Source organism: Seriola aureovittata, chromosome 2 (genome assembly GCF_021018895.1).
Source record: "Seriola aureovittata isolate HTS-2021-v1 ecotype China chromosome 2, ASM2101889v1, whole genome shotgun sequence".
Classification (NCBI taxonomy): Eukaryota; Metazoa; Chordata; class Actinopteri; order Carangiformes; family Carangidae; genus Seriola; species Seriola aureovittata.
This window is the reverse complement of record NC_079365.1, coordinates 16,754,717-16,776,733: the sequence shown is the minus strand read 5'-3', so window position 1 is coordinate 16,776,733 and position 22,017 is coordinate 16,754,717. Positions and strand designations below refer to the sequence as shown.

Below are 22,017 nucleotides of genomic sequence, written 5' to 3'. Positions count from 1 at the left end.
TTGGAGTTAAAAAACATAACAACAAAAGGAAAAAGAAGAGGGGAAATAAATTCTCTCCTGAACATGAATTAAACTAAAAGCACTGTAAAGAGACACATTTTACAATGCAAAATTATGTTTACCTCCACCAGTTTTGTTTTTGTGTCAGCTTGTTTATGATATTTCAAAACTGTTGGAAACCCAAACAAGTTAATTTTAAAAAACATTTCTGAACATTAAAACATTCTGAAGGTTATAATATCATTTCATCCTATAATTGCCTATCCCTATGTTAATTTTGATGCAGATCCAGATACACAAAAATTTCTATATTATTTTATTAGGATACATTAAGTGGGTTGTGCAGCCTTGGTAGTGGTCTAAGTTGCTGTGTGTCTGTGTGATTTACTTTGCATTATTACTTGTCCTGAAAGGCATATATACTAAAACTTAGAACAAATTTAAATTTTTAATCTGCCACTCACCCATGGCTGTGCTGTGGAAATAATACACATTTAAATAGTAAATTGGACAGAAATCTTTTATTTTAATAGAATCAGCAATAATTTCAACACAAGACTTTCTTTATCATAAATGTACACATGGCCCAGTTTTCAGGAAAAAAAAGAATGAATTCAGTTTTACATAACTTAAAAAACTCAAGACTTTATTTTAAAAAATCTGTCTTACTTAAATTTAATCCAGTTGCTTGATCAATGTTGCATTTTTGTCTTGAATATTGACAAATTCTTTATGATATATTGGTATTTTTCAGCAGCTTTTAAAAGTTGGATATTTTTTACAAAGACTTCTAACTGGCTTCATCATGATTTTTTTCAAACAACTTTTGAACATTGGCCATCATATATGCAGATATTGATTGGTCTTTGAGCTCATATTATATTATCAATCCTCCAAGATCAGTTGGACTAAGTTGTGAAACTCCACTGGAATTTCATAGAAAGAAAAATAATTTTAAAATGTTCAAATTTGTAATGATTCCAAATTTAAGTAGTCTTTCAAAAGAACACAGAACTCTACTACTCTACTCTTCTTTTTCTTCACTGTTGTCTCTCCAGATGCAGTAGTTGAGAGAGGTGGCAAGGCACAGCCAGGACAGGTAGGGCGCCATGAGCAGAGTGGCAGTGCGGCTAATGGGATACCAAGAAACCATGGTGGCTGCAACAGTCCCGGTAAGAAGTACAATCTCCATGAGGGCCTGAATTGGGTAAAGAGATGGCGTTAAATGGACAACAATGCATAATATTGAGCTGTCACTCACTACACTTCACATTATCTTCTCATGTGGTGTCTCAATCAAAATAAATAATTGCATTTGTGTGTTTAACTCACCAATTTCAGCTTGTGTGCACCAAAGAAAATAGGAGTCCAGGCCCAATTCAGAGCTAGCTGTAGCCCATAAAGTCCCAGTGGAACCAGTGCATCCTCAGTGAAACCGCCCAGCTCTTTCCACACCAGGTAGGAGCCATACCTGCATGAATTAAAAATAAGACAATGGATGAGGAGGATGCTACAGAGGAGAAAAGACTGCAGCTATAGATCTCAGGGATTGTAGGACTCGGTCAATGAGTCTTACCCCATGCCTGTGTATAGACACGTCCACACTACTGGGAATGCAGCATTTGGTGGGCGCCATGATGGTTTCTCCAGGGTTGGGTACCAAGTCTTCACCTCTTTGCGTGTGATGTAACCGCCATAGAGCCCTCCCAAGTGTGGCAGGGTGGTCATCCCAATCATAGGCAGCCACATTTTCTGAGAGAAAAGCAGGACATAATATGTTTAACCTCTACTCTGCATCTACTATTTCATTTACAGTAATTATTTTTGAACAGATAACAGAACATTTTTCTGCATCATGGGACTCAGGACACACAACTGTCGGTGAAAGACTAGCTGTGTCCTGATCAAATTGGCTTTTGCTGTTAGACAAGTTTGTAATAGTTTCCTTCACCTCCAGCTGTGTTTTGGTCTCCATCAACTCCTGAGAAAAATATAATTTTAGCAACAACACTATATGTTCACCAGCTACTCATTAACTGTCTGTGCTGTTTGGTAATGGGCAAGTAGTGTGCGGTGGGTTTTTAGAGCCACAGCAAACAGCTATCATGTTATCACCATCTGTCACATGCAAGTAGACATTAGTTTCCATTGTTAATATGAAAATGCAACGTTTTTTAGGACAATAAAGCTATACTTCAGGTTTTATCAGCTGGTGTCACTGAATGGAAATTTAGAATGAATGTGACAAAGTCTCCACAATGAACCTTTGACAATATCAAACTCAAGCTACTTGAGTGTTTCCTGAAGTTGATTTTCATGCTGTCTTGACAACAATAACCACCAAAGGCTGTAGGGCTACAGAAGGTATGAAAATACAATCAAAAACCTGGAGGATGTCTAGGCTTTAGAAACTGGTTGATAGGTATGGTTGTTTGTAAACATTACATGACTTAACTTGTTTTAGCACAACAGAAAAGCATGCTAATTTTAAGCTAATCTATTTTTTCTTCGTTTTATGTGCAAAGACATTCATTGGGAAGACATAATATACACCAGTTTTACGGCACTAAAAAACTCTATGTCAAAGTTTCAGTGGCGCAAAACGACCGTTCACTTTACTGTCAACATTGTAGGAAGGTTATGAGCTGTAGGTTAAGGTAACTTACCCTTCACTCGACTGTCAGCTCCTCTGCACAGTATGTACAGTATATATGTTGTATTGTCGAACTAAATCTACACATCTACAGTGAAACCGTCTGGCATGCTGCTGTTTTGTGATATAAGTGTGTTGGACGGGCAGGGCAGTCTTATCGGAGCGGTCACTTCGCAGACACGCCCAGAGCTGCTGCCATACGGAGCCAAACACTGTGACGTCACTGCGCGGTAACCAACCAGCGGTCTCCTTTAGGATAATCAGTTAGTGACGTCGTTGAAGTTGGTTTCTAGCTGGGCAGTACAACCGCGGTTCTTCAAATAAGTAAATTATCCACATTATAATGTTTACTAGCTAATATTAGTCTGTATTTACTGGTTTAAAATTTATCTGGAACTGCTGTAATATCAACAAATCCTTAAGACCAAACCAGCAAAAATGCTTTACTGACAATTAGCTGGATCATCCCATTACATTACAAGTAGGGTAAGACTATAATTTAATAAAAATGAAAAAAAGGCACCCCAACATTCCGTGATTTATGGCTTATTAATGCTGTTACCATCAGTAAGATGTTGCACCTTCAATATATGTCAGGAAATTATAGCTAGATTTGACTAATTTTACTATTTTCTGACATTTAATTTGATATTACAGTGGGACATTGTCAATTGATCAGTAAAATGTATTAAATGATTAACTGCAGAGCTCAGGTGATGATTGCATATAAATTTACACGGTATTCTTTGAGAGAGTTTAGAAATATTTTAATTAATTTATATGAGGGGTAGGTTGAGGATTTTTTAAGCTTTCACTTAAGATCAAACTTTTATTTTTAGCAGTTTAATAAATACATGCCCTCATCGCTTGTTGTAAATCGTCTGTCTGCGAATCAGAAGCCAACTTCAGCGTCGTTGGTTGATGGAGTATTTCGTGGTTAAATAAATATGTTGTAAGCTATAACGCCATAGTAGTCCAAAGGTCAAAAATACAGGGGCTGTTGTTACCTTTGCTTCCTGCTCGGCCAGTTATTTCGTATTTCCTCGATGCCTACAAAATGCGCACAGCTGTATACGTGACAGGAGAGGAGACAGCAAAGATCACGAAACCGTCAAGATAGTTCCCACCGCCCCACCCCCTCATGGGCAGCTACTGTTCTTTTGTGTGGTTCTGTTTTTCTGATTTTGCACAAAGTTAAAATACTGATAATGGCAACTAAAACTTGAAAAACAGGTTAAATAGTTAGCCGGGTTGCAAAAGCAAGCTACATTTAGACTCATTAGAGATTGTTAAAGGATATATCTTGTCAAAAAATGTCATGAAAGCACTGAAAAAGGAGTTGATCCTGTAAAGTATTCTACCTCATACCTGATTTAACTTCCTCCTCTATGTCACAGACAACATAGACTTGTTGTTCAAAACACATTAAAAACACACCATGAGCCCACATATGGATTATGAGAAAATGGGATCCTGGGCACCTGTTTTAGAGATTCAGTTTAATGTCTCTATGCAGTTGTTTTGTGCCTCTTTATGATCATTCCGTTTCTCTTTGAGATACTTTTGCATCTCCTTATGGTCATTTTGAATCTCTTTGCAGGAATTGTGTCTCTTTCGTTGTCTTGTTAGTCTCTTTGCAGTCATATTGCTTCTTTTTGTGTCTTTCCAAGATTAAATGCAGAAAAACAGAGACCCTGGCCCAGAGGCTTACTGAGCCCTCTGCCATTCAGTGATCTCTCCATGAATCAGCCACACCATTGCACTGAGCATCATGTTCCTTCGTTACAATGAATGTGAGCACTATATTTTGTTTTGAGTCAATACTCCATTCTCACAAGACCAATAAATGTGTGTTAATCCACTGCTTAAAATAGTCCCCAAAAATGCATGTTACAGCATATCCTGTTGGAGTAATATTTCCTAAAACTACAGTGCCCAACTGTTTAAGGAAATTACTGAGCTTTTTTTTTTTTTTTTCTTAAATGAAATAATATATTTATGACCTGTTTTAAAGAAATATGTCTTCAGTAGGAATGAAAATATTAGTTACTAGTAACTTTGCAGATTCATTTTATGAATTCAAAATATAACTAACAAATCAATCATTTTCTATTACTGTAGATTAAACTACGTAGTATTATATATTTGCATCTGTAATTACAAAAAACAATATATTATCCTGAAATAGGTGATTCTGCATAGTAAGCATTTTTTCTTTTGTGCTTTCACTTAAGTAAAATTTTGAATGCATGACTTTTACTTGTAGAATGCTTCTGCACTGTGGTATTCTTCCAACACCGGGTTTTTCACATTTAAGTTATTGTGTAACTTCTTCTTCTTCTTCTTCTTCTTCTTCACAAGCAGCTTCTAAAAAAAAACTAATTGCTAAAATGATATACAGTATAATCATTCAATTAAAATTTTGGATAGGAGAATGATAAGATCTCATCAGTGCCTTGTTCTTATGACTCTACATATTTTAAGTTTTTAACATTTCAGTAAGTTTACAAATATTTTTCATTCGTAAATGGTTAAAAGCTAATGCCACAGTCAGCACTGCATCATGGACATATAAAACACAGGGACCCGTCGAAATACATAACAATCCCAAACAAACCAACTAGACAGTGCAATCAAAACAGTGTCAATATTGTAAAAATGTAATGAATTAGTTCATGATAAATTAATTTGTAAAATTTCATAAAACTTCCTTGGTTAGTGAAATTGGTTTTAAAACCTTGAGGTGTCTGGGAATTTGTGAGGTACAGAATCTCTGAGCAGTGCAAGAACAATCCATACGGGGAGGTTCAAATGGCAGAGTGAACATATGTTGCTTTGGGTAAAACTCATGGAAGAAGACTTGTGTGAGATACTTTATTTGCGTTTTGGGACTGCATGTCTTGTAAAGACTTGACAAATTTATATACTTTTTACATTAGTAAAAAAAACATTTAAGAAGTAAGAGACGGGAACTTAAAGTACAGATGAAGACTGTGATTACCAAATTTCCTGCTATCTATATTTTTACACAACAAGGAGGAGAGTCATCCAATTAAAGATGCTCATGTGCACAAATACAGGCATGATGAACACAAAGAGGCTTGGAGTGGCTTCTCTGGGTGTTTCAAGCTTGACACAGCATCAAAAGGTTCATGTGTTTATACTGTTGCGATCATAAATGTTTTATTTTCATGAAAAACAGTGATTATATCATAATGGTTTTGGGGCCCTTGGGGCCCCACACCCCCAAAAGGCTTGATGGAGGGAATAAAATCTTTAAATAAAAAGTCACAGACACATACATGTATTTCTCCCTGTAAAAACACCACTATGTATTCTGTACAGTGAAACCACGCTGTATACACTGCAAGTGATGCCCCTTCCTCCCAGCGTATGTGGTTTTTTGCCCCTCCTCACCGTCTGTCAGGCAGGCACACCTTTCCTCTCTGGTCCTCCAGCGTTTCTTACCTTCTTGCCGCTCCTCTCAGCCTCGTTGTCTGGCTGTGAACTCTCACCCCAGCTGCTTGGGAAATGTCACACAGGCAGAGAGGCCCGTGCTGCAGTAGGGGGGCGTAATAGGAGGAAAAAAAAATAACAACATTTTTTTTTGCTGCTCTCTCTGCATCTTTTATTCGCGTCTCTGTCGTGCAAGTGCCACATCCCGCTACCAGCAGCAGCAGCAGCAGCCGCCGCCGATTACTAATCGCAGTCTCAATGCTTATTTCGCATTAGGGCTAATATAGAAAAAAAAATCCGTGCCAGACATGTGAGTAGCAAACCATCGCTGTCGTTCTCCACTTACCCTTTGACTGCTATGTGCTCACGCTATTGTATCCTCACACCAGTGAGAAGCAATGGTCATTGAACCGTGCATTTAGTGTCAGTGTGCGGGTTTCATGGTAGCATGGCTGTGCTGGAGTCTGTGCACATTGATGGGGGAGATGAAGGCTCGCCGTTGGCTTGTTTTGGGGGCTCTGCGTCGGCTTGGCTAATTGAGCAAAAGGCTGTAAACAGCTGAGATGAGGGGAAAGCCCATTCAACACTAACTGTGTGGCAAGAGTGTAATGTAGCTTAGCTCTTTAGCCTGGTCGCATTGATTCAAGGTAGCTCTGTGTGTGTGTGTGTGTGTGTGTGTGTGTGTGTGTGTGTGTGTGTGTGTGTGTGTGTGTGTGTGGAAGAGAGAGAGAGAGAGAGTGTGTGTGTGAGAGAGAGAGAGAATTGGTGTGTAGTCCAGCCTGGCATCTCCAGTCAGATGTGGAGGCCCAGGTTAGAGCTCACATAATGCGGCGGTGAAATGTGTTTGTAGCCTGTGTGTGAGGGTGACATGAGGAGCAGAAATCACAGGACGATGATCACAGGTGCAGGAGTGAGCACAAAAAAAAAAACAGGAGATATTGTCTGTTCAGTGTTGAGTGTAACGTTTTAGTCTAGAGCTCAGGGCAGATTTGTAAGATTGCTCTGTGTAGATGATAAAATGATCCAGTGAGTCTGTTATATATTGACCTTTTGTTTGCGATTTAGGAAACTCACAGTACTATTTCTCATGAGTACATTACTCTTCAGGTAATTAGTAGTATCTTTTTTTGTAACTGTTCATAGGAGATCTGTGACAAAATAATGTCAATTCAAAGGTTCACTTACTCGCTTTTCAGTGTTTATAACTTGTATGCAGTGATACAACTTTTTCCTCAGCTCTGGGTACCGGTGCGATACCTGTGCTCTTTTCTCCCCAAGTTCTGGACACCTTTGGGATTAGGTCTTTATTTTCATAATTGATTAATCTGTGGATTATTTTGTCAATCAACCTTCCTTAGACACACAATACAGGTGTCTATATAATATCAGAAAACAGTGTTTAAGGTTACATCCTCGGATGTCTTGTTTGGTCTGACCATATCAAAGACATTCAGTTTACTATCGTCTATGACAAAGGAAAGAAAAGCAAATTGTCACCATCAGAGGTTGAAACCAGAGGTTGTTTCCTTGAAAATAATTTAAATGATTAATCAACTATCAAAATGGTTGCACATTAATTTCCTGTTGATTGAGTAATCAATTAATTGACTACTCATTGAAGTTCTCATAGGGGATTTTTAAGGTAACATGAAGTTTAATGTGTAAGGATGTAAATAAAAGTAAACAATTAATTTTCTATTAAAATTGCTGATATCTGAATCACTAAATAAGGTCAATATTTGTGCTAATACAGATATGACATATTCGATCATGTAATGATCATTTGTACTTTAAACCACATTTCACTGCCTTCATCATCTAAGTAAGACATTTATTCTGGTAGTTATTTTGAGTAACTGTCATTAAATAATCATAACGGTTCATGTTTGATCATAATTTGAAATATTTTTTTATGAAAGTTTATTTGAAGGCTTTTGAAATCTTTTGACACTATTATTTAATGTTTTTTATTGTTGTAGATTAAGATAAAAGAAGAAAAAAAACTAAGGGCACCGTGATAGACATTGCCTCTGACATATGCCTTTATTTCTTTTTGGACGTTTTTGTCTTTATTTTGATAGTGGCTAGTAGAGAGTTGACAGGGAATGAAAGGAGAAGGAAAGGAATGATGACGTGCAACAGGTTCAGCGTCTTAAATCCCCTACACCACCATGATACCCTGAATCCACCTGCATGACTGCAAAGATGAACCAAATTTATTTTTGATATTTGAAAAGTTCTCTGTCTAAATCTAAATGTGGTTCCTGGTTTCAGGGGGGACAACGTCATGCTTCTCTTGAAGATGTCAGTCCAACAAACTAAGTGGCTTCTGATGCCGATGCCCAGTAGAAGATCCTGGGATTGAGACGTGAATCCCTTCACACTGATGGCCTGGACTAGGTAAGAGCTTTAAGCATGAATGTTCCCTGAAGGAGACATTCAGTGTTGTTTTTGTTTGTGTTGCATAGATAGCTTCAAGTTGTTGACGTTGTTAAAGGCAGTGGGTGGTGATGTTTGCTTGGTCTGTGACAGGTTTCAGCTGGCCTGCTGAAGCTATGGGGAGCTGTTGGAGCTGTCTGTACAGAGACCCCATCCGAGACAACCATCTCACTAAATTTAAGGTTAATAATCCTTAATATCTCTTAAGTTCTGTTTTGCATTGTGATTGTATTGTGGCAGCGCCACTTGTACGGTTTGTCTCCATGTGTCATTAGGCTGTGATAAACTCAAGTATTTCACACTGTGAAAATCTGCTCTTTTGATTCCTTCACTTCACGTTATATTGTTTTCTAGGTCACCAATGTGGACGATGAGGGCAACGAGCTGGGCTCTGGCATCATGGAGCTCACACAGACCGAGCTCATTCTTCACACACGCAAGAGAGACGCCATCCGGTGGCCGTATCTCTGCCTGCGGCGCTACGGCTACGACTCCAACCTATTTTCTTTTGAGAGCGGTCGCCGCTGTCAAACTGGGCAGGGTAAGAAAAGTTTTCTCTGTTTCTCTGGTTTTCTCTCTGTGTAAATGTGTTTGTTCCACTTAACCACTTACATTAATTTGCTTACGGAAACTTTTTCACAGGAGACATTTTGACTTTTCAGATTAGGAGAAGCACCGGTGTAAACGATAAAATGAATAACGGCTGAATTCCATTTAGCTGCTCACTGTCACCCTGTCACCCTGTCATGGCTTAATGGGACACTTTAAACTTTGAACGGCGCCAGTGTTAATGTTAAAATGTCTGCTGTTAAAAAAATTAAAAAAAAACAGGGCCTATGCCAAATTCAGACTACACAATATCATCCTGACCCTGCAGACGTGGCGTATCGGGAACTAAAATGAACACTGTGCATAACAGCTGCTTGTTTTATCCCATGTAGTGTGTCACAGTGAAAGACAACATGTGCATAATCATAGAAGCCTCACAACATCCAAAAAAAAAGACTAGTGTGTCAGTATTTATTTGCCTTCTCTACTTTGACAACTTATATGATATGTTCGCTGGCACTGAAACCATAGCAGCGCAGAGCCCTCGTACAACTTTTGACATTGTGAAGCAAAAGAGGATGGAGCCGCTGCAGCATTATTACCATTATACCAATTTAAAACATTGAGAAGTTTGATCTTGGCATATGTTTTTCACATATATAGTGTGATTGGATAAGACGATTCTCACGTATACTTGTAACTTTGTAACATGGCCACTGCAACTTTTCCAGTTTTAACTGATTTACTGACATATTTAGCCACAGGAACCTTTTTGTTGTTTGGGGGGTAGAAGAAGAAAATATAATGTAAACCTGAACCCAAATTGTCAGTGGACCATTTATTGATATTGTGTGTGTAAATCATTTATATGACCATCTATCCTTCAGCCACAGAGTTCTGTGTGTTTTTATTGAGTTATTAGTGTCTGATTGAACCCTAACGATGTCGTTAATATGCTCGTTTGATTAGGAATATTTGCATTCAAGTGTTCCCGGGCAGAGGAGATCTTCAATTTGCTCCAGGAGCTGATGCAATGCAACAGCATCAACGTGGTGGAAGAGTCGATGATGATGAGTCGCAGTGGTCACACACCGGAGATGGACATGTCTCGCACGCCACAGACTCCCAACAGTGAGTCACACAAACACAAGTGGAGCCCTGCTAATTGTACACTTGATTTGTGATTAATTGTAGAACTTGCATGCAGCAGTACAGCAGTAAATTTTAGCAGAATATGTAAGCTATAAATAGCTACAGGTTGGACTGAGTCAGAGACACAAAGGTATCAAAATAACACCAGGTGAAACTAAGCCTCAGCACATCAGCCTGCAGCTACAGACATCCTCTTCATACAGCTGGTTGGGAGAGAGGTTACTGTTGTTGTCAAATGTCTCTTCCTATGTTTGAGCTGTGTCAACGTGATCATATTGAGATATTGTTCAGTTGAATCTTACTAAAAGCTGATACAGTGCGAGATGTGAATTTCTTGTGAAAATCTACTTCTTTTAAATTCATCGTTTTAGTCTTATATGAATTTGAATTTTTATCACGTTATTTTGAATACTTCAATATTAGACATTAGTGTGTTCTGCTATGACCAGTGTTTCTACAACAGCAATGTATCAAATGACATCGTAAAACAAAGAGGTCTCTCATAGTGACGAACCTACAGAGAATTATCACCTGAATCCGCAGCTCATTGTTTTCATTTTCCAGCTCGCAACTTCTACTGTTTCGGTTCATGCTCACTGATCTCACAGCGTCGCATTCAGTCGCAGTTGTTTTCAGCAAAAAAGCTCTAAAACTCCACCTGTACGCTACCCGCTCAGCACCAAACAGCACACACAGGTAGCAACTTGCTGCTGAACATAGTGAAGCATTTAGCAGCGAAAGACATAAAAGATATTTCAATCAGGAGTTGGTTGAGACAAAAGAGAGTGAATATTGGCCTTATATTCAACAGGTGGCCATAAACACAACTTCAAATGAATGACGATAATGTTGCTTCATGACTGCTGGATGTGTAAATAAGCAACTATCTGCTAACAATTCCCTGTATTAACTTAAAATGTGACAATATGTCACTCTTGTGTTCACGACTTGTTTCTGCTGCCCCCAAGTGGAAGAAGAGAGAAATAAAAGAAATCAGTTATTTCAGGTTTAAACTGTGGCACTGGTACCTCATCTTATGTAGCACATATAGCAGTCCAGGAAAAACTATTAACATTATTGATATTACTTTCCACGGAGCAGTTCTTTTGGAGTAAAGGAAAGACGTTTGTTTGTCTGGCTAAACTTGTTTTTATATCTTTCAAGCTGAATGTGAGAGAAAATAGATATCACTGATGTGAGTCCATAGCTTGATATTCCCCTGTGTAGAGCAAGCCAGTGTCAGAGCTACGTTTGACAGCTGGATCATGTCATTGTTGGTAGGCAGCACTTTATTTCAGTAGATTTGCAGTAGTTGGTGATCCCCGTGTTAACCTTGAATGATGGTTGTGATCGCAGTACTGGTCTTAAAAAGGTTGCTGTGTTGCAGGGTCATATTCTTGTCGACATTAGTCCACTTCATTTACCAGTTAATAGACAAAAAATAGAAACAGAAACTTGTGCTAAGCCTTTTTTCTTTTCCAAGTGTTTTCTGTACACACAGTGCTCCCCTGCAGAGAGAAGAAAATAACAGTTTTGTGGTATACCATAAAATTGTAATTTTGTTTTTATGATTTATATTCTCTTGGAAATGATTCATCTCAAAAGCCATTGATACGAAAACCCCCAAGAAATACTGATGTGATTTTTTTTCCCTGATTTTTGTCTCTGAGAAATGTTTTGTTTTCTAACGTCAGTCCAAATAAAGTAAAGTGGGTGAACACTTATGGGTTTTTTTTACATTACCTCAATTATAAGTGAGTGAATATTATTTCCTCAGAAATCACGATCGCCGTCATTAATGCTCGTGTTTTATTTACAGTGTGAAGGCAAGCTAAACTGAGAATGTTTGGACTGTGTTAATGAATGAATAGTGCGTGTTAGCTGGAATATATGACCACCCTGATGAACGCAAGCTTGCTGAAAACGTATGGGGAATAAAACATAGTATATTGTTTAATTTTGACACAGGCACAACTAGTGAATCTTTTGATCCAAGTCAGGTTTTGTCTACAGTTATAAACAAAAACATTTAAATTACATGCACAATATTACACTAAATGCACTTTTTAAAACATTAACTTTCCAGTGGCTTGATCCTGTTCTAGACACGTCATTTTCTCTGGGCTCACCATGTTGAGCTCACTGACTCAGTTCTCCATCTGATCTGTCTTTATATTGTCACAAAACTGTGTTTGCAGCTCCAGCGTTCCCTGTCCAGGCTTTTCCCAATGGATACCCTGGTTATCCAATCAGAGGCGATTCCTCCCAACCCTCTCTTGCTGACGATCATGGACATAGCCTCATGGGTTTGGAAGATCAGGTAAGACCTATCCATGCTCCTCGTAGCTTACGGTATCTGTCGTAGTTCACAGTTTGATCCAGTTTTTATATTCCCTGACAGACCCACACCTATGTAAATACTGTTAGCATGGAGGGGGATCTCTCGATGCGTCACTGTGTGCACTCCCTACCTGAGGTGCGGCCCAGCACTTTCCCTGAAACAACACGGGGAGCGATGCCTGTCGGGGGCCAAGGAAACCCGCAGTCCAACCTGCGGTGCTGTCCCCTCGAGGAGCATAAAGATCCTCAGGTGTTCTTGCAGCCGTCCTCACAGGAGGTCAAATTCATGCTGGGCCCCACTCCAGCACAACGCCATCTGCTAGAGAGAGAGAGGGAGAGGCATGGGCACAATCCTCACAACCTTCAGCCAGTAGAGGGTGCAACAGGCTCAGAGACGGAAGGAGACGAGCCCTCTATGCACCTGTGCAACTCTCACTCCTATCACCATTTCCATCACCATGCGCATCGCCACCCGGGCCACGAGCACCCGGACGGTTGCCAGAGCGGCGAGCTCACCTACGAGAACATCAATGGCTTGAGAAGCGGCCGGAAGCAGCGGCTGAGTCCCAGCAGTGTGTCGCAGTCTGTGGGTTCAAGCAGCAGCAGCAGCACTGGGGACAGTCACTCCCACTCCCTCCTGCACCCACACGCCCACGGCCCATCGTCTCTGCCCCCACAGGGCTATCCCTGTGAGAGAGGCATGGGTGGAGGTCATCGTCGGACAGCTCTGCTTAACTACGAGAACCTGCCGTCTCTGCCTCCGGTGTGGGAGTACAGAGCTCTGCAGCGGGATGACGAGCAGGAAGAGGAAGATGATGAGCAGGATGAGGAGGAATATGAAGAAGAAGAGGAAGACTTTGATGATTATGAGTTCTCAGAAGGCCCTGGGACACCCAACGGTTACCACCAGGATGGTCGGGGCATCCACAGAGATGCCCTGCAGAACTATGTCAACACAGAGCAGGTCCAGCCGCCCCGGCTCCGACACGCATGCCCCCCGCATCCAAGGCCATGTCAGCCAGACAGAGGGGGGCGAATATTTAGCTTTGATTTCGGCAGGCGATCGAGGTCAGGGGTTGGAGGCTGTGAGCACGGCCACATGCCTCCATCGCGGCAGCTGAATTACATCCAGGTGGACCTAGAGGGAGAACCTCCTTGCCAAGCCCTCAGCAGTGGGGGTGCCCAGACCCAGCCACAGCACCAGCGCCTACCACCCAAAAAATGTGGCCCACAGGCACCCCGGCGCAGTGAATGCTACGCAGTCATTGACCTAAAGAAGACCGCTGCCATGTCCAACCTGCAGAAAGCTCTGCCCAGGGATGATGGGACTTCCAGAAAGACTCGCCACAACAGCACAGACCTGCCTCTGTAAACGGTGTTCAAACTGAAGAGGAGCGATGAAGACAGATGAAGGCTTATCCTCATCTTAGCACACTGGACCCTTCACTGTCATCCATCCATTCAACTGTCGGGCTGACTAATACGATACAGGTACCTAATTAGAAACTTACTGAAACTTATCTGTGCATATAAAAGGAAATAAGAAATCTCTGAGGAGAATTTGCCATTTTATTTTGTTATTTATTAGATATGTGGTGTGAAGCTCTCTCGAGAAATCTGCAGTTTTAACTGCAAAAACTGTTTGCTGGATTTATGGATATTTATATATGAGCATAAAATCATACATATATATGAAAAACATACATGTATGATTTTATGCTTAGCTATGACTTGGAGCAGTGACCTCTGTTCAGTGGAAGCATCCATTGCCATACTGTATTAGCAAATTTGAATTCTTAAACCCATCTCCACTCATAAATATTATTGTCCCTATCATTTAGTTATGCTACATCCATGTGGTTTTTTTTAATTTTTTTTAACTCAAACACAATGAGAGTCAGAAATATGAGGCTCATTACAGAAGGCTTAGAGCAGTTGTTGGCATGCAGGAAGGTTAATGGTTCCTCCAAGATACTGGCCAATATTCGTACCTCATCACAAGCACCTAAGTCTAATGTTGTGGCTGGTGGAAGAGACCATTCTTTGTTACTATATGCCTATAGAGCATTTTGCACACAATCCTATGGAATTGTATTTTATCATATTTTAGAAATAGTTTTGTCCAATTCAAAAATGGAATAAAATGATATTTGGTGATATTTGGAGAATTAGACTTAAACTGAATGATGGTAAAAGTAGCACACATGGATTAGTCGAGCTCTGGCTCCCTCCTCCTATCCACATGCAGCAGAAGAAAAAGTAGCATATCATCTTCGATCACACTTCCTGCGAATCATCCCAGACCTGCGGGAGGTCCACAGCTGTTTACGCTTGTCACGTTGCACTTTTGACCCTGGGCCACTGAAACGCTCTTTGTAACTACTCCCTCTCCTCTCCACTGGAGCCACAGGTTCGACCATGTCCTTTTACCAAAAGCAGGGGGCCAAATTACTTCATGGACATTTCTTAGTCAGCATTGTAGGTAGAGTTTATTTAAATGTTTTGATGGAGACATCGATAACCTCAAATAGTGGCATTAAGCTATAACCTCACTTAAAATGTGCTGAATCTATAATTTGTCAGTGATCAGGTGTGAGTGGTCTATTTAAAGGGTAATCAAGTATGTTGCCAACTCATGCAGTGAAGAGTTTTGTGAGGCTATTTATTAACCTTCTTAGTCAGATATTTATTTATTTATTTCATTATTTATTCATTCTTTTTTTTTTCTTTTTTTTTTCTTCTTAATTGTAATAGTTTTGTTTTCCATGTGATGACCAGCGTTTTGTAATCCAGTTGGTAATATGGAGACCAAAGTTTCACCTCAAATTATCACTGGACACTGGTGTGTTACTGTTATAACTGTGCGTAATTATATTTTAAAAGAAAGAGAAACTGTATTTATATTTTAAGTGCCAAAACTTAATTGCAAACTGTATGATGAATAAAATCAAACGTGCCATTAGGACTTATAGGACAGAAAAGCAGAAGGTGAAAGCAGTTGGGATATAAACTTAAAAAAAAAAAATACCTGAAAATAGAAATTAAGATAAATAAAAACTGCACATTCCACCTCATCCGCATCGACAGCCATTTCGGAGCGAGATATAAGAATGGTAATCTTGTAGTCTGATAATCACAGCTATGGTGGTTTTATGCTGCTACGTGTACATACTAACAGTAGCCCGTGTAAGCTACAGGTACTTGTCAAAGTGAAAACTTACGCGATGTCAGATCTTTTACCATATTGTTAATAGAAGTAGCATTGTTGTGTTCTTCTGAGATTTTTTCTGAGCAGTAGAAATGTATTGTACCATTTCAGAGAATGTTTCATTTGGACAAAATTAAATTTCACTGAGATTGTTCTCCTGACAAACTGGCTGTCTGGTAGGAGGGGTAACAGAAGCACAGGCCCACTGATGCTGTCACCTTTTTGTTGAACGCTCATATCAAGTTGATATTTACAGCCGCCAGACGAAGGCCAAAATGTTCTAGATTTATACACGTCTATAGGCCTGCAAACGCAGATGTGTTGTGGCATTTAGCTGAAGTTGATCTTTTTCTAAACAGAGTTAAAGAGATGAATATGAGACACGAATACAAATTCTCAACTTCTGATATGGAGGGTTTTTTGGCTTCTGTGTAACATGAGTTAAAGTGCTGATTAACTGAAATGCAGAGATGATGATTGACCATTTTCCAACTGAAATCTGTCACGTGAAATACCAGAACTTAAGTGTCAATCATTTAGCCCGTAACTGTCAACAAAAAATGTATAACTTCCCTTAGGTGGTGTCTTAAATTGCTTTTTTGTCAGAGGAACAGCCCCAAACCCAAAGATATTTAACGTATGATGATAAAAGCATCACATTTCAACATCTGATGAGAGAAAAACAGTCAATGTTTCACATTCTTTTTTTCTTAATATTTAAATTGACAAAGATTAATCTTGGATCAATTAATCAATGAATATGTCCATGATAAATTACTCAAATAATTAATTAAAAAAGTTATCAAAATTGTAAGGTAACATTTTTTCCAAACAAAAGTCCAAAACCCCAAAATCTTCAGTTGACAAAGATGTAAAAACAGAGAAAATCGTCACAAGTTAACAAATATTTTTGCAATTTTACTTGATAAATGATTTCAGTGCCACTGATTTGATAGTAATAGAAATGTGAAAAGGGAGCAACAGTTTTTGTTTAGTTGGTCATTAACATTCCCAACACAGAAGCCTAAAATAAATCCAAGTCAGAAGTTGATAGTGTGTATTTTTGCCTGAGGGTCATACTTTGGTATGAGATTTAAAAAATGTCTCTTCTATAACAAAAAAGCCAACTCTTAACTTGTCCCAATACTCACATTTTTGACTGTATTTGCAAAGATATTGTCATCGGAGGGATGTTTACATTTTTGCAATAATAGGTGAATTATTGTTTTGTCAATCGAAATCAGACCAATGTGTGAAGTGTGAAATTTAAATAGTAGTCTATAGAGCTGTGGGCTTAATGTATTTAATCGCCTGTTCTTCTGTGAATCAGCAGTCTTACTATTATTTCAGGTACAATGTTTTCCTTCATAGTGAGATTTTAGCTATGAAAGAAAAGAAAAAGAAAAAAAAAAGATGCCTGTTTTCTTGATTGTCAGACACTGTGTTTGCTTAAACTCACATTTACAGTGCCATACAGTAGGTCACCATTGCCAAATACTTCATTTAAATTTTATTGTATTAAACTTTTCAAACCAGTGACAATGTTTCATACAGGAAGCAGCAAGTGGTTCATCTAATTTCTCAGAATATTGTTACATGTGGTTTTATGGTCATTTAAAAAAAAGAAAAAGAAGAAAAAAAAGTCCATGTTTAAATGTGTCAATTATCTTTGTCATAACGCAGTAACCTCACCACCACCTAAAACCTGTTAACAGTGATTGCAGCATCATTACCACATACTCCTGTGTTTACTGATTAATAATAAAAAATAAATAGATATGTTAAATAATTGTTTTGCAGATCGTTCAGCACTAAAACCTTTTCATGTGAGTTCAAAAGAAGTGCAACTCTCACGTACATTACTGTGACTGGCTCGATGTCGATGCTATCTCAAGCATTTCATTCTCATAACCTTCAGTGTTTATGCCCAAGGCGTAATTCTCACAGGTGTCTGAAATGATTAAGCGCCGCTCGTGGGTATGATTGGTTCTGTTGGTGTAATCTGCAGGGCAAGGAGCCACAGGTTGAGATAACAACCAAGTTCCCCAAACTGTATTTATTGAATGGGTTGTTTAACAAAAGGGCTTGCTCTGTGTTCACTGTACAAACATGAACGCCTATCTTAATGTCCATTTTAAAGAAATTTCTCACTGTGCCTTTCATATTCAAGCTGGAAAACATTTTCACTGCTGTTTATGAGGGCGGCCTGTTGTTAAAAAAAAGAAAGGAAAAAAAGAAGTCACCGCCTGTTGAAAGTCTGAAGTTTAAAGGGGGCTTTAGTCAAAGTGGTTTCACACTTAAAGTTGGATTTGAAGAAAAAAAAAAATGTGCCAACTCCTGATTGTTTTACACCAAACTGTATTTGAAAATGATGTCTGTTGAAGGAATAGTTTTGGAAATAGGCTTATTCACTTTTTTTTTTGCATAGTTAGATAAGAAGATTGATACCACTCTCATGTCTGTACGGTAAATATGAAGATTAGCTTAGTTTAGCGTAAACACTGGAAACAGAAGGAAACAGCTAGCCTCGCTCTGTCCAAAAGTTAAAAAGAATCCAACCTACCAGCGCCTCAAAAGTTCACTGGTTAACACACTATATGCTATTGTAAGACATACAAAAACCAAAGTGTCAAATAATTTGTGGACTCGACAGCAGTTGCCAGGCAACCAGTGGAGACCCCAACAAGTCATTGCTCCAGGCCAAGAAAAACACCCTATAAAATGACAAATTGGGGATTTTTATAATGTGTTAGTGAGCATTAGAGGTGCTAGTGGATGGATTGTATATATTAAGACAGAGCCAGGCTAGCTGTATTTCATTTACAGATTAAGTTCAGATGAAAATGTTAGGGCTTCGGTCGTTCTGTCAAGGCTCTCATTATACGTGGCATGGTTTTGTCTAAACCGATGGGAAATTGATCAGACTCAGCCAGGCTAGTTGTTTCCCCCTTTTTCCCAGTCTTGATGATAAGATAACCTAACACTGTCCTGGCTGTTTCCTTCATATTTAGCATACAGACATGAGTGGTATCAATCTTGTCATCAAACTTCCAGCAAGAATGCATATTCCCAAATTGTGGAAATATTCCTTCAGGTTTTAGAGCTGAAAACTGAAAGAATCATAATTTGTTGAGATTACATGAGACAGAACATACCCTTGATAATCTGCTCAGTGGTTTGTGAGATGCAGTGCAATAGCCAAATTCAGTGTGACTGAAAAGATGTTGAATCATGACTCTTATGTTCTGTAACATACGATGTTAACTATGAGTAAAGACTTGAGTATGTTTGTCATTATAATGCCATGTGGCTATGGTGCACTCCATGACCATCTGATCTCTCATCAGCTGCCGTTTCTTCTCATAGTGCTGAAGAATGTGGAAATAAACCTCCTTTCAGAGATTTCTGTTTTTTTGTGTACTTTCCCAATTTGCAACTACTCAGTGTGAGATAAGATATACAAGTCAGATTTCAAGAATATAGTAAGAACAGAAATGAAAGCAGTTTGCATCATAATGCTACATATTGTGGTTTTCATCATCGTCATCGTCATCATCATCATGAGCTCTTAACTAATTTTGTTCATCACGTTCAAAGGAATATCTCCCACCAATCAATCATAATCTAAATGACATATTGTAAAACCTCAACTTCCTGTTCATGCTACAAGATAGATCTCTGTCAAAATACTGAAAGTATCAGAAAACTGTAATATCTCTTATTATTATTATTATTATTATGATTATGATTGTGTATTTTTTTTTTTTTTCTTTAAATCTGGTTTGATTTTGTCTGGTACTGAGTGAGTGTAATCGCCACCAGTGGGTGATGTACATGTACGGGTCTGAGCTGTACATTTTTGTGACAGATTTGTGTATTTACATACAGGTTGCATTGGTCTAACTTTGTGACTATTATATCAATTTATGAATTGAATGAGTGCCAAATAATGCTTGAGCATGACAAAACCTGGGACCTACAAGGAACTGCAGGTACTCTCTGACTCATCAAGTGAGACTCGAGTGACTCACTGCTGTTGTAGACTCTACTTGTGATATGAATGCACAGCTAAAGGTTTAACCATGCTAAATATTTTTGCTGAAAGAGGGAAAACTTCTTTATGTTTTTGTCTGGGTTTGAAAAAGTTTCTTCAGATATTTGTTGTATGTTTCTGTGTCCATCCATGGCTTATAAATGAGTATGCAGTGAGGGTCTTATCATTGCTGCCATTAGAGGTGAATTTAAAAAGCTGATTTGCTTCATCTGTTGGACTGTCAAAAGAAACATTTGGGTCATTTTCATTCTTAAATCATTCCACACAGAGATGCATTGTATGTTATCTGACCTCCTCTTCATCCCAAAAACAAAGTGAGTCTGACATTTGGTGAATTTTACCCTGAATTTTATCAATTATAGAGTGTGGATTTGTGCAAAATGTAAAAGTAAATGTAATTCTAATATTAAAATGAAGCAATGAAAATATCTTATTGCGCACTAAACAGTGTCCATTTTTTATTCTTTAAGTCAAATCTTTATTGTCTCAAAGAATCAATAAATGCATTTGAGCAAACAAAGCTTTTCCCTCCAGGATCATGTGCCTCTTCAGTTCATAACATGTAAAATTTTTAACATTACAGCATTTACAAGATATTTTTAAGGTATTCCTAGAATATTTTTATAAAAATATACCAGAACCGACTGCTCAACAATCTGATCAGTATAAGATCTAAAAAAAAAAAATCTTTTTTTAAGAGAGAAAGAAACGAGTCAGGTCAAAGCAGCTTATGTGAACACCGAACCTTTTTTGGGCTGTCGATGATCAAACCTGATCACTCCTGGAGGCGAAATGCTGTGTTTGCTCTGGTCTATTTATTATTTTCAAAGGAAATATTTAAAACAGACATGAAACGGGCCTGTTTAAATGTGTGTAATACAATACTCCAACCATTGTGTGGATAATCATTCATCCTCCGACCCAACAGCTGAGAATAACTGCGCTGTGTGAGGGATTTCTGTACCCTGAGGAGAGAAATGATGTTAACTGTGTAAACACCATTCAGAGTAGATTGCCTTCTTGTTGAGAACATATACAGCTGTCTGTAGCTCAACAACCTGCCCAGGATAAATTACTTACTATCCAAGTGAACATAATCATGTTTCCCATTTTTGCTTAAATCAGAAATTAAATCGTGATTTTATTCAACAATTGTTTTTGCAGCTGAATATTAACTTTTTTTGAGCATGTACTTAGTGTCTGCCTGTGTGTAAACAATTTTAATAATTTGATGTACAGAGAGCATGGTCCTTGTTAGCTCTAGAGATTTACAGCAAACTGTAAATATATGCCTTAAATAGTAGCTGTCTTGTCTTGTGTTCGTATGTCTGTCTTGTTTTATGGTTATTGAATTATTGTATCAAAAGAGGAGCCTCACAAATAAAGCAGAGCTTTTATTGTTTCTACTCTACTTGGCGTCAGTAATGTTAAGTCTTGAGAGGTTTTAACGTAACTAAAGCGCTCAATAATTCATTTTGTTGTAACAGAACACAGGTAGATAGACAATGCCTGTACATGACGTCATGAAACTTGCGCTACAGTTTGTCATTTGAGTGTTGATTTCTGTCTTAGCCCCAGAAATATGATCATCTCGAATTTCCAGTTTCCCAGTGCAGTTTTCACTACAAACAGCAGCTGTGTTTTCCGTTTGTGTAAACCTGTGACAGGAAGTTGTGGTAGGGCTGCTCATTTAAAGGAAAAGAGATTTAAGACAAAAAAAAATAAGTTTTGGCTACTTCTGAAATGCAGATAAGTCAGGTGAATTTAAATTGCAATAATTATGGGTCTTGAGTTGTGTGAGTTAAAATTCCTTTCATGCGCTGTAAATAGTGCATTATTATTATTGAGCCAAAAAACAATCATCTGCAAATTATTGTTGTAAAGCAGCTGTGCGATGTATTTTTTATCTTAGGTTATGTAATGGTGTTTTTATGGGTCATTAAAGTGGTGATAATTTATATTTTATATTAGCTATGTATGACAATGTAAAGCAATATGACAATGAGAAAGAGGTTTTCTCGTAATGATAGAGAATTATCATCTGAATCTGCAGGTCCCTTTGGTTTTAAGGAGCTTTATAGTGAGTCTCAGCTCATTGATGAATTCCTTGGTATGTAAATTAAATGTTTCGGTTCAGTGTCACTGCTTCAGCCACCGCAGGTAGTT

At 38.5% G+C, this 22,017-nt stretch overlaps 2 protein-coding genes across 3 annotated transcripts; one reads left to right on the top strand and one right to left on the bottom strand.

Moving 5' to 3' along the window:
* Positions 1-506: 506 nt before the first annotated feature.
* Positions 507-3,779, bottom strand: tspo (translocator protein). 2 transcript variants are annotated; one of them, XM_056385781.1, is made up of 4 exons: positions 3,661-3,779; positions 1,577-1,752; positions 1,333-1,471; positions 507-1,198 (listed from the first exon to the last, which is right to left on the bottom strand). In XM_056385781.1, the coding sequence occupies exons 2-4, from the start codon at positions 1,747-1,749 to the stop codon at positions 1,025-1,027; spliced, it is 486 nt and encodes a 161-aa protein (XP_056241756.1). In that variant the 5' UTR covers positions 1,750-1,752; positions 3,661-3,779; the 3' UTR covers positions 507-1,024. The 2 variants fall into 2 exon arrangements, with proteins under 2 accessions (XP_056241756.1, XP_056241747.1); XM_056385772.1 differs by lacking the exon at positions 3,661-3,779 and adding an exon at positions 2,667-2,829.
* Positions 3,780-5,981: 2,202 nt separating this feature from the next.
* On the top strand, positions 5,982-21,253 carry frs3 (fibroblast growth factor receptor substrate 3). The gene is made up of 7 exons (XM_056400602.1): positions 5,982-6,419; positions 8,384-8,509; positions 8,642-8,730; positions 8,903-9,089; positions 10,067-10,228; positions 12,448-12,569; positions 12,651-21,253. The coding sequence occupies exons 3-7, from the start codon at positions 8,665-8,667 to the stop codon at positions 13,959-13,961; spliced, it is 1,848 nt and encodes a 615-aa protein (XP_056256577.1). The 5' UTR covers positions 5,982-6,419; positions 8,384-8,509; positions 8,642-8,664; the 3' UTR covers positions 13,962-21,253.
* The last annotated feature ends 764 nt before the right edge of the window (positions 21,254-22,017 follow it).

What these genes read in the sequence shown, in the direction of transcription:
- frs3 (XM_056400602.1), top strand. Translation starts at nt 8,665, where the DNA reads ATGGGGAGCTGTTGGAGCTGTCTGTACAGAGACCCCATCCGAGACAAC. An exon ending in ACCATCTCACTAAATTTAAG is followed by an intron (nt 8,731 to 8,902) that starts GTTAATAATCCT and finishes ATTGTTTTCTAG; the next exon opens with GTCACCAATGTGGACGATGA. An exon ending in TCATGGGTTTGGAAGATCAG is followed by an intron (nt 12,570 to 12,650) that starts GTAAGACCTATC and finishes ATTCCCTGACAG; the next exon opens with ACCCACACCTATGTAAATAC.
- tspo (XM_056385781.1), bottom strand. Translation starts at nt 1,749, where the DNA reads ATGTGGCTGCCTATGATTGGGATGACCACCCTGCCACACTTGGGAGGG. An exon ending in TGTCTATACACAGGCATGGG is followed by an intron (nt 1,472 to 1,576) that starts GTAAGACTCATT and finishes TAATTCATGCAG; the next exon opens with GTATGGCTCCTACCTGGTGT. An exon ending in GTGCACACAAGCTGAAATTG is followed by an intron (nt 1,199 to 1,332) that starts GTGAGTTAAACA and finishes TACCCAATTCAG; the next exon opens with GCCCTCATGGAGATTGTACT.